The sequence below is a fragment of the Ovis aries genome, chromosome 1 (genome assembly GCF_016772045.2).
Source record: "Ovis aries strain OAR_USU_Benz2616 breed Rambouillet chromosome 1, ARS-UI_Ramb_v3.0, whole genome shotgun sequence".
NCBI classification, from domain to species: Eukaryota; Metazoa; Chordata; class Mammalia; order Artiodactyla; family Bovidae; genus Ovis; species Ovis aries.
Window position 1 is genome coordinate 177,686,309 of NC_056054.1, and position 12,123 is coordinate 177,698,431.

Sequence of the window (12,123 nt, forward strand, 5' to 3'; positions counted from 1 at the left end):
CAGACTAGAGGTTATGAAGACACCCTGCCTTGGGGTGATAGTTCCAGCATTTATGAGCATTGTTGGGAATTGTTACAAAGTGTAGCAAGTAATAAATTTAAAAAAATAGTCCAGTCATTTAATCTGTAGGGTGTGGTCAGGTATGTTTATAAAGAAAGGTGTCAGAAACCAAGAAGCTTGGGGAAGAAAGGAGCCTCTGTCTATGGAGACCCAGAATCCCAGAGTGAAGGGTGGCAGGGTACATGCCTTTAAGCAGGGGGCACCAGAGTGAAGGGTGGGCAGGGTACATGCCTTTAAGCGGGGGCTCTTTGGGTGGGGCTCCAGTTTCTACAGTGGAGAGCAAATGGCCTAACTCTCACTGGTTACCTCTTTTGGGCTTTCTGACTTTGGGTTTTATAAGAATCCAAAGACAAGATCTTCAGTTAATACAATAGAAGAGATGTCTATGTGATAAGAAATGCCAATTCAGTGTCTGCAAAATGCATAAAGAAATTTTGCTATGTGCTAGTCTCCACTGACAACCTTAGCCAGAATTTTAAAATAATTCAAATAAAACAGCTTTGCTCATCTCTGCTCCTTTTTTTAGGAGCCTTATTTCATTCTTTCTTTAGTCTGACAGGTGAGAGGTTCATTGCTTGTTTCTGGCCCATATAAATGTGTTTTTCAAATTTAAACTTCTTAGTGACCAGTTTTCAATTTTTTTTTAAATACCAAAATCTTTTGGTATATGAACGATTACTCAGAACGCTAATACCTAAAACAGACAAAAGTTATATTTAATTCAGCTTTCTAATATTTACAGATTGTATAGCTGACTGGTGAGACCTAGTTTGTCGAACGAAACGCTGCCCATTTGGCTCTGTTTGCAGCCATCATCAGCTTTCCTGCTCCCGCCCTCCCCACCCCGACTCTTTCCCAGATGCCACCAAGCACAGGAATGCATCAGCCAGCAGGCTTGTCCTGCAGATGTAGTTCATGCTGGACTCGATCCCATAGGTGCCACGAGATCAAATCCCATGTCAGCAAGCTAGTCAGCCTGGTAAATGAACACGGCATGTGTGCAGGGCCTAAGCCAAACTCATAGGTCTCCCTGTGGAGCAGGCCCCTGTGCTTGGCCTCCCACATAGTAACTGAGCAACTTTAGAAGAGTCTCTAAACAAACCTAAGGCACAGAAAATATGTCTGTAAATTGCTAGGATAATGCTATTGAGAAGGAATACTAGAATTATCTCATCAATTTACAAGAGCCTTGTATTTTCCATTTTTTCTGACTCGCCCTACAAACAAAAGTTTTCTTCCCCCAGTTTTCTGCCTGCTTTGAAACACTGACAAGGTTTACTTTTATCTTCAGATTTTATTTTATACCCATTTCCAGAAAACAGAGTATTATTGTTTTCCAGTGAATGAATTATTGCAGGATCTTTTCCACCAAATGTTTGAGAAACACACTCACCTTTTCTTTCACAGAAACGGATGGAAACCCACTGAACATGGTATTAATTAAAGTGTTTCCCTAGGAAGAGCAAAAATAAACACAAAAATATGGTCTATGCTCAAATAAGTTTAAAAAATGCAGAGTTAAATGCAATTATATAGGTTTATTTTCTGCTGAACTTCTCAGGGCTGATATTTTTCAAATTTGCTTTTTACTGTTGTTAAGGGTATGGGGGAGGAGGGGGCAAGGACTCTCATTTTAGTAAAAACTTCAAAATGCAACTAAGTCTAAATAATTGAAGTAAGTCTCTGTCCCATGACAGAAGTTCTGACCTTTTCTAACACTGTTAAGCATGAAATATCCTTTCAGATTTTCTCCATGCCTTTTCATATATGGTTCAATGTACATAGGTATTGTTTCTTCTTTAATCCATTTAGGACCAAATTATTCACCCTGTTCCTACCTTTCTTCTCATAATGATATTTCAAGGTTTTTCTCTTGAGCACATGCGTATTTACCTTGCTCTTTTCACTGGCTGTGTAGATTCCATTGTATGACTGGTCTAGAATTGAATCAGTTCCCTATTAAGGCTCCAGCAAGTCTTTTGCAGCATTGTGGGTGGCACTAGTGGTAAAGAACCTGCCTGCCAATGCAGGAGACATTAGAGATAACAGTTTGATACCTGGGTTGGGAAGATTGCCTGGAAGAGGGCACAGCAACCCACTCGTGTTCTTGCCTGGAGAATCCCATGGACAGAGGTGTCTGGTGGGCTACAGTCCATAGCGTCACACAGGGTCGGACACAGCTGAACCAACTTAGCACTCAGCACGCAGGTCCTAATGAACACAAATACATACGCACATGCATAAGAAGCTCTTTTAGGGTGCAGTTTTAGAAGCGAAATTGCTGAGTAAGAGAATTTTGGCACTGTCCATTGTGTATGTTTTACCAAATTGACTTCTAAAAGAGGCTTTCTTATTTGCATTTCCTCCAACAGTATATGATAAGAGCCTTTCTTATTTTTTTTATGTACTTGCACGTGTTATCATCCCTGCCGAGATTAAATTACAAAATATCTCAAGAACTTATTGTTCTTGTTAGTCATTACAGAGTGATGCTATTTGATTGGTGGTTTCGTTATTGGTTTTGTTTTCTTTAATATTTGGTTTGGTTTTTATGGCAAATATGTTGAAATCTTTGGAAGCAGTTTGAAAAGCGTTGCATTGAAAGGACATTACATTATTGACATGAAGCTCTGTTGGAAACAGGATTAAAAAAACCAAGCAGAGTAGACAAGAAATTTGATAGGGAAGAAACGTAAGTAGGATATTATTTTAAATTATAAATAAAAAGCACACTTATTACAAATGTTTACAAGAGTTCCAGTTCCAGTTCAGTTCCTCAGTCATGTCCGACTCTTTGCGACCCTATGGACTATAGCACTCCAGGCTTCCCTGTCCATCACCAACTCTTGGAGCTTACTCAAACTCACGTCCATTGGGTTGGTGATGCCATCCAACCATCTCATCCTCTGTCGTCCCCTTCTCATCCCGCCTTCAATCTTTCCCAGCATCAGGGTCTTTTCTAGTGAGTCAGTTCTTTGCATCATGTGGGCAAAGTATACAACTACTGTCTTGAGAATGTAGGAAAATAATTTTTATTGATGTTAACGGTGTTTACATTTTGTGTGCTAAACTGACAGTCAATATTCTATATTATATTTGACTGCTAATTTAGTGAAAAGCCTTGAGCAAAGTCACTTAGTCCCTTTCATGTAGGGTTGCTAATTCCAACCTATGTTTTTTTTCTCTTTTTTCAGAATGGGATGGGGCTAACCTACATTATCTGAATTAACCTTAGACAATTTAAATGCTAGATAAATTTTTTAATTAATTCATTTATTTTAATTGGAAACTAATTACAATATTGTCATGGTTTAAATGCTAGATAAATATTTTAATGATGATAGTTGTAATGAAGTTATGATTTTTTCTGTTCATCAGTGGTGATAAAGTATTTATTTTAACACTCATCTGCCATTGCAGACAAGCATGAAGCTAAATTAAAAGGAGTAATATACTTTCAAGCCATTGAAGAAGTATATTATGATCACCTCAAGAATGCTAATAAGGTAAGCAATGAATTTCAGATTCCCACAATTTGAACTCATAAGTTGGGGTGAGACTTTCCCAAAGGTCCAGTGGTTAAGACTCCATGCTTCTACTGCAGGGCAAGCCGGTTTGACTCCTAGTTGGGGAACCAAGAGCCCATATGGTGCATGGCCAAAAAACAAAGTTGGGTGAAAGAACAAGTTAGTACTTGCCTATGAGGAAACGTCAAGGAAACATCTTAGTAAGGCAAAGAGTAGTATTTATTGAGTTGTTTTTGGAGCACTCACTATCAGCGAGGTTCCCCTGCTAGAACTTTACAAAGTATCTGCTAAAATGACTGATGAGCTCATTGTGAGAGTTCTTGTGCAAAAAAGCCAGAAAGATGGTCAATCTTGAGAAAGGTGTTGAGGGCAAGACTGTAGGTTATATTAGAGCAAAAGTAATGGCTACATTGCTGTTGCTAAGTTGCTTCAGTCGTGTCCGACTCTGTGCGACCCCTTAGATGGCAGCCAACCAGGCTCCCCCGTCCCTGGGATTCTCCAGGCAATAATACTGGAGTGGGTTGCCATTTCTTTCTCCAATGCATGAAAGTGAAAAGTCAAAGTGAAGTCGCTCAGTCATGTCCGACTCTTAGCGACCTCATGGACTGCACCCCACCAGGCTCCTCCATCCATGGGATTCTCCAGGCAAGAGTACTGGAGTGGGGTGCCATTGTCTTCTCCATTCTATAAATTGGAACTTTTAAAGAGGAAGAAGCCCTCACATATCCCTGTGTTATATTTAACGTTGTAATTGCAATGTATTCACTTAACATTCTTTTCCTCTCTTGATTTTCTTTCTAGAGTCCTAATCCTTTACTTACCTTCAGCGTCAAGACACATGACAGAATCTACTACATGGTGGCCCCGTCGCCGGAAGCCATGCGGATCTGGATGGACGTTATAGTGACTGGGGCGGAAGGCTACACTCACTTCTTGCTGTAGTGAGCTGACACGGCTTCAGGGCAGACTGCAATAATCTCTTACAAGAATGAAGCCATATCAACGCCAGGTGGACAGACTCAGCATACCCGTCCCTTTAACTGCGGACACTCAGAACTGCTTTCATAGTAACAGGAAGTCATTTGTAAAAGAGAAAGAAGGGGTTTTAATTCAGAGCTTGATCATAAATAATTCAAAGCTTGATCATAAACTGCAAAAGAATTGCCTATGAGAAAGAAAACACTCTTTCGGTAAATAGCATCACTTATAGGAACATTTCTTATAAACTTTTTATCAATTGTTGATTTTGATGAAATAAACTAGTTTACAAAATGTCTGTACTTGGAAAATATGAAATTATTTTAGCACCCAAATCATTGGTGGCATTGACGTTCTTGGTAATCAACTGGCTCTTTTTTAAAGGAGCATTTTGTGGAAGGTTATTTTATAAATATTAATATAAACAAATAAGGGCTTGGAAAGGCAGTTTGGAAAGGAGTTTGGCCCTAATTTTTAAGTACTACACCGAAACCAAAGACTTGACATGACCTCTGCTGAACAGTAGTAGTTCCAAGTGATGGACTGCACTTAGTGCCACTCTACATTTTAAAATGGTACTTTGATGCCAGCAGGTGCCCAGGAAGTTGACTTTGAAGAGTCACCACCAGCATAAGCTACTGTACATACATAGCAAACACTTTGTAAAAGAAGAACAAAAAGCTGTGTGTTTTAGGAAGAAGGAGTCTTGGACATTCTATCACACTGGGCGATTTAAAGACAATGTTTAGCTTCAGCTGTTTTGCTGATGATTTCTCCATTTCCAGTGCTGAGAATAAAGGCAACAGTAACTGATTTCCTTTAGATTGTCCAGCTTCTCTTTGCTGTGGAGTACATGTGTTAACTGCAGCCTCACATGATATAACTATGAAATCGAGCTCTGTTTTCACCAAAGAACAGACCAATTATTTTCCAAAGTATTGTAGTTCTGTTCAGAGGCACATGAAGTTCACCTTCATGTTCTCTGTAATGTACTATTTTATGATGTTTTTTCTTTACAGTTAGCTTTTGTATTGAATGAAATGACTTCAGGCAAGTCCTTTTGTAACAGTTTTTCAAATGCCATTTATCCTGGTTTATCATGTTGTGTGTTTTTGTAAGTATGAATGTACTCTTTCTACTCATTGACAAAGGAATAGAAGTAGAAAATAATAATGTTACTTACTAGTAAAAATGAAATGATTAGATTAGAAGTGTCTATAAAATTTGTCAGGCCTGACTGGGTACATTTTTTTTTTTTAATTTGCAGTGGTTTATATACATGTTGCCAATAATAAGATTTTGCGACTGGATTACACATGACATTACTTGAACAGTGAAGGACAAAATCACAATTGCAGAAGATATTTTTATAATCTGTTTCTACAGAGATCACCCCTAAACCCTGTAGTGATCTAAGACAGTGAAGTACAAGTGCTGAACTTTTGTTGGTTAATGTAAAGATATAACTTTTCTGAACTGTACTTTACTTTCTTCATAGGACTGTAAAGATACTCTAATCAACTTTCTATCTTGCACGATGTAGTAAATGGTTCAAATATGTGTGTCAAAATATGTTGAGTTTGGATTAAAATGTTGATCAGATTTCACATTTGAAAATAAACTCAGTTTAATTAGGAAATTACCCATTGGTAACATGACAAGGGGTGAATTAATCAGCAGAAGTCAACTGTAGAAGTGACATAAAGTTTGTGTGCTAGCTAACATTATGACTTGTAGTTTATAAACTGAAGTAATCAGATGTGTCTCTGGTCACATTCCTGTTGCTAACAAAATGAGATGACCCCTGAGAAATCTGACATCTTTATGTCTAATTGCATCGACGCAATCATTACTGGGGATTGAAAGAGTGCATTTACCTATCTGTCTCTCTGATGGGGAAAAAATCACACAGGTGTGAAGTTAAAGTTCTAAGGCTTTACTGGGTGGGGACCATATTTGTCTCCCTGAACTCAGGCAGCAGATTTCAGAGAAAAACTGCCCTCAATAACATGTCCTTTCACACATGTTAATGAAGGCAACATTGATAGTGGGTCAATGGAAACAACATTGTCTGCTTCAAGCCCATCACTGTCAGTAAAAGAATCTTCACTTGACTCCAGTCACAGTTTTTGCTGATGTGTTAAATTGATGAAGGTGCGTGGAGAAAATGATTCATGGGTTCGTGGGTTTCTCTGGGTTTTGTGTGTGTGTGTGTGTGTGTGTGTGTGTGTGTGGTGCCTTTCCCAGTATGCGAACAAGTAAAAATTTTTTATTTGTTTTGCTTCACATAAAATGCCAGAAGACATGCAAAAATAAAGGGAGAGAATAGGGACAGGAATGATTGAGAATATTTAGATTATCCAGAACCACAGTAAGAAGTGTTTATTGTTAAGATACTATGGATGCGGAAGTGATGTGTGTCACCTTAGTGCTTAATGGAGAACCAGAGAAATAACTCAACAGCTTTTGGAGAAAGTTGCTAAATCAAGCAGCTATCCTTGCTCTGTTTCTGGCATTTTACCTCTCAAGGAAGAAATCTCTTCTTTCATTTGTTCAACTTTCCTGGTGCCTTCTAATAGAATAGTTTCTCAAAACTCCAAAGATAAGCTGAATTCACTGTATCCAGCCTTTGCCTTTAACTCTAGCACCAGTCATTGCTCCAAAATTTATGACCAAGATAGTTAAGTGGCTTTACTCAAAGTCGTAAACCAGCCACTGTAACTTTTGCGTAGAAAACAAACAACAAAAAAACTGAGGTAAGTCTTTACTTGCTGGTGCTTGAGGCCTCCAAGAACTGCTTTGAAGGACATCAGAGCTGGAATCCAGAGACCCTTGTGCCAGAAATTATTCAATCATATTTTTATTGGCCATTCCATTTTTCTTCTGTTTGCCTCTGAAAATGCTGCTCTAGCAGATAACATACATCCTTATAAACCATTATTGTTTTCTATAGGATGGTCACAAATGAGGCCACTGGGTCAAAGAGCATTGACAATGTAAATTTTGAATTGTCATAGGTGATATTACTTGACAAAAGAGTTTAGCAGTTTACTTTCTCACCATCCATACACGAATGCCAGCTTGTCAATAATTGTTCTTTTTAACTTCTGCCAACCTGACGGGTAGGAAAAATGGCATGCTAATTTTTAACATTTAATGCATGTTATTCACGTTTTTCAGTTAGTGAGGTTGATCATCATGTTTACATATGTGAACTGCCTATCACAAAAATTACATATTTTTTCTACCAATTTCTGGGAGCAGGCTAAACGGAAGTATTAATACTTTGTTATCCACTCAGTAAATCAATTTCGCTATATGTTTTTATTCTTTTTTATTCCAGGGGTTTCAAATCTTGCTTTAAAAAGTTCCTTTTATCTATACTATATTCTCCTAAAGTGTATTTAATCTTCTCGGTTTTATTCTTTCATTGAGACGGTTTAGCTACTGGAATTTATCTTCGCACACAGTATGAGGGAGTGTGTGTTAGTCGCTCAGTCCTGTCCGACTCTGCGACCCGATGAACTGTAGTCCACCAGGCTCCTCTGTTCATAGAATTTTCCAGGCAAGAATACTGGAGTGGGTTGCCATTTCCTTCTCCAGGGGATCTTTCCCACCCAGGGATTGAACCTGCATCTCCCACATTGAAAGCAGATTCTTTACCATCTGGGTCACCTGGGAAGAATGAGGGAGGGGTCTTAATAATTCAACAGTCTGACACACAAAGAGCTAGTACAAAAGCAAATTGAAAAGAAGCAGTGAAAGTTCAGTTCCACTCCAGGCGCTTATACAAGCATGATTGAGGTCAGAATTTGTAAACATTCCCTGTACAAGTCAATGTATTGAAAGGTTGTTGCTGTACCATGAAAGGTGCTGGGATTCTTGGCCTCCAACGGAGAAAAATTCAATTCGGGGCCAGCGATGAGGCTTGATCGCTCAGAGCTTTCGTGTAATAAAGTTTTATTAATGTATAAAAGAGATAGGGAAAGCTTCTGATAGACGTCAGAAGGGGTCAGAAAGAGTGCCTCCCTGATAGTCTTTATTTGGTTGTTAGCTACTAACAGTCTGTTAATTAGAGAAAAAAGAGTCTGAAATATAGTTCAGTTCAGTCGCTCAGTCGTGTCCAACTCTTCGTGACCCCATGAATCGCAGCACGCCAGGCCTCCCTGTCCATCACCAACTCCCGGAGTTCACTCAGACTCACGTCCATCAAGTCAGTGATGCCATCCAGCCATCTCATCCTCTGTCGTCCCCTTCTCCTCCTGTCCCCAATCCCTCCCAGCATCAGAGTCTTTTCCAATGAGTCAACTCTTCACATGAGGTGGCTGAAGTACTGAAATACAGTACTTGGATGCAATTTCAAAAACGACAGAATGATCTCTGCTCGTTTCCAGGGGAAACCATTCAATATCACAGTAATCCATGTCTATGCTGCGACCACTAATGCTGAAGAAGCTGAAGTTGAATGGGTCTATGAAGACCTACAAGACCTAGAACTAACACCCAAAAAAGATCCCAAGATCCTCCCCCCAAAAAAAGAAATGCAAAAAGGCAAAATGTTTGTCTGAGGAGGCCTTACAAATAGCTGGAAAAACAAGAGAAGCTAAAGGCAAAGGAACGATATACCCATTTGAATGCAGAGTTCCAAAGAATAGCAAGGAGAGATAACAAAGCCTTCCTCAGGGATCAATGCAAAGAAATAGAGGAAAACAATAGAATGGGAAAGACTAGAGATCTCTTTAAGAAAATTAGAGATACCAAGAGAACATTTCATGCAAAGATGGGCACAATAGAGGACAGAAATGGTATGGACATAGCAGAAGCAGAAAATATTAAGAAGAGATGGCAGGAATACACAGAAGAACTATTACAAAAAAAGATCTTCATGACCTAGATAATCACGATGGTTTGATCACTCACCTAGAGCCAGACATTCTGGAATGTGAAGTCAAGTGGATCTTAGGAAGTATCACTATGAACAAAGCTAGTGGAGGTGATGGAATTCCAGTTGAGCTATTTCAAATCCTAAAAGGTGATGCTGTGAAAGTGCTGCACTCAATATGCCAACAGATTTGGAAAACTCAGCAGTGGCCACAGGACTGGAAAAGGTCAGTTTTCATTCCAATCCCAAAGTAAGGCAATGCCAAAGAATGCTCAAACTACTGCACAACTGCACTCATCTCACACGCTAGTAAAGTAATGCTCAAAATTCTCTAACAGGCTTCAACAGTATGTGAACCATGAACTTCCAGATGTTCAAGCTGGTTTTAGAAAAGGCAGAGGAACCAGAAATCAAACTGCCAACATTCCCTGGATCATCGAAAAAGCAAGAGAGTCCCAGAAAAACATCTATTTCTGCTTTATTGACTATGCCAAAGCCTTTGACTGTGTGGATCACAATAAACTGTGGAAATTCTTTAAGAGATGGGAATACCAGACCTGACCTGCCTCTTGAGAAATCTGTATGCAGGTCAGGAAGCAACAGTTAGAACTGGACATGAAACAACAGACTGGTTCCAAATCGGGAAGGAGTACGTCAAGGCTGTATATTGTCACCCTGCTTATTTAACTTATATGCAGAGTACATCATGCAAAATCCTAGGCTGGATGAAGCACAGGCTGGAATCAAGATTGCCGGTAGAAATATCAATAACCTCAGATATGCAGATAATACCACCCTTATGGCAGAAAGTGAAGAAGACCTAAAGAGCCTCTTGATGAAAGTGAAAGAGGCGAGTGGAAAAGTTGGCTTAAAGCACAACATTCAGAAAACGAAGATCATGGGATCTGGTCCCATCACTTCACGGCAAATAGATGGGGAAATGATGGAAACAGTGATAGACTTTTTTTTGGGGGGGTGGTGCTCCAAAATCACTGCACATGGTGACTCAGCCATAAAATTAAAAGATGCTTGCTCCTTTGAAGAAAAATTATGACCAACCTAGACAGCAGAGACATTACTTTGCCAACAAAGGACTGTCTAGTCAAAGCTATGGTTTTTCCAGGAGTCATGTATGGATGTGAAAGTTGGACTATAAAGAAAGCTGAGCACCAAAGAACTGATGCTTTTGAACTGTGGTGTTGGAGAAGATTCTTGACGAATCCCTTGGACTACAAGGAGATCCAACCAGTCCATCCTAAAGGAAATCAGTCCTGAGTGAGTATTCATTGGAAGGACTGATGCTGAAGCTGAAACTCCAATAGTTTGGCCACCTGATGTGAAGAACTGACTCATTGGAAAAATACCCTGGGAAAGACTGAAGGCAGGAGGAGAAGGGGGCAACAGAGGATGAGATGGTTGGATGGCATCACCGACTCAATGGATATGAGTTTGAGTAAACTCTGGGAGTTTGTGATGGACAGGGAAGCCTGGAGTGCTGCAGTCCATGGGGTCACAAAGAGTCCGACACAACTGAGCAACTGAACTGAACTGAATTACAGAAAGGACATTCTCAAAATTCAGAGACTGGCAGCAGGTCCCTCACCCACTACATGCATTTTGAGATAACATTGGTACAAGGAGAGTTGTTCCGGGTCATAACATGATTGACATGAATCTTGCAGAAAGGCAGTTTGCCAAGCAAATACAGTCTCATTAACATAGCTTAAGAGAATATTCGCATGAGTAAAACATACTAGTTTGTCAAGAGGGTTCTGAGTCTTAAGTGGAATCAACTTGAAGACAGAGTCCAAATACATAGTTCATTAACATAGCTTAAGACAAACACTTCCATAAGAAAAACACATTGATTAGCTCAAGGTTTGAGAAACTAAATTCAGGCGGAAGCAGGTGTTGTCATGGCAACACAGAATTTTAAAAGAAACCTCTTTTAAAATTTGTATGATGTTAAGGGGGAAAAATATAACACTAGTGGTGTGTTTCTCCTGCCTCTTAAGAGGAAGATGTATAATGCCTGACACTTGCACCCTCTTTCCTCCGTTTGGAGACCCCTGGCCTTCAGGCCTGTTAACCTACTCAGTATCAGGAGTGAGACCGACTTGCAATGCAGCAAGCTTAACACTTTATTTATGTTTCAGTTCCCTCGGGTCTCGGGATGACCAGACGTTTTCCTGTCTAGGAATGTTGCATGGGGATCCTCTCTTTGCTTCCAGTCCTGGAGTATGCACTGATCTAGAAAGCAGGCTACCAAGGACGCTCAAAATATCCCAAGCTGTCATAGACCACGCGGGAACCGACTCCTTGAAAAAGACCCTGATGCTGGGAAACATTCAAGGCACGACAAGGGGACAACAGAGGATGAGATAGTTGGATGGCATCACCAACTCGATGGACATGAATTTGAGCTAGCTTTGGGAGTTGGTGATTGTCAGTGGAGCCTGGCATGCTTCATGGGGTCGCAAAGAGTCGGAGACGACTAAGTGGCTTAACTTAAACCTCCCCACAGACTATCCCAGCAGAAAAACGCTGTAAGAGCGCCGACACTCTGCGCATGTGCGTTCTCTGGGGGTGGAAACTCTGGCCAGGGCTGTTTGTCAATTTGCTGCCTCCAGCCAGCGGCGCATGCGCACCTTTGTTTCTGGGCGCAGTGCGCATCTC

At 40.1% G+C, this 12,123-nt stretch overlaps 1 protein-coding gene across 17 annotated transcripts in view; it reads left to right on the plus strand.

Moving 5' to 3' along the window:
* PHLDB2 (pleckstrin homology like domain family B member 2) overlaps nt 1-6,207 on the plus strand; it is a 241,618-nt gene extending 235,411 nt beyond the window's left edge. For all 17 annotated transcript variants that reach the window (XM_060417562.1, XM_060417575.1, XM_060417585.1 and 14 more), the window contains 2 exons: nt 3,481-3,566; nt 4,389-6,207. In XM_060417562.1, the coding sequence (XP_060273545.1) occupies nt 3,481-3,566; nt 4,389-4,529 (227 nt within the window). In that variant the 3' untranslated portion in view covers nt 4,530-6,207. The remainder of the gene's footprint in view (nt 1-3,480; nt 3,567-4,388) is intronic.
* The last annotated feature ends 5,916 nt before the right edge of the window (nt 6,208-12,123 follow it).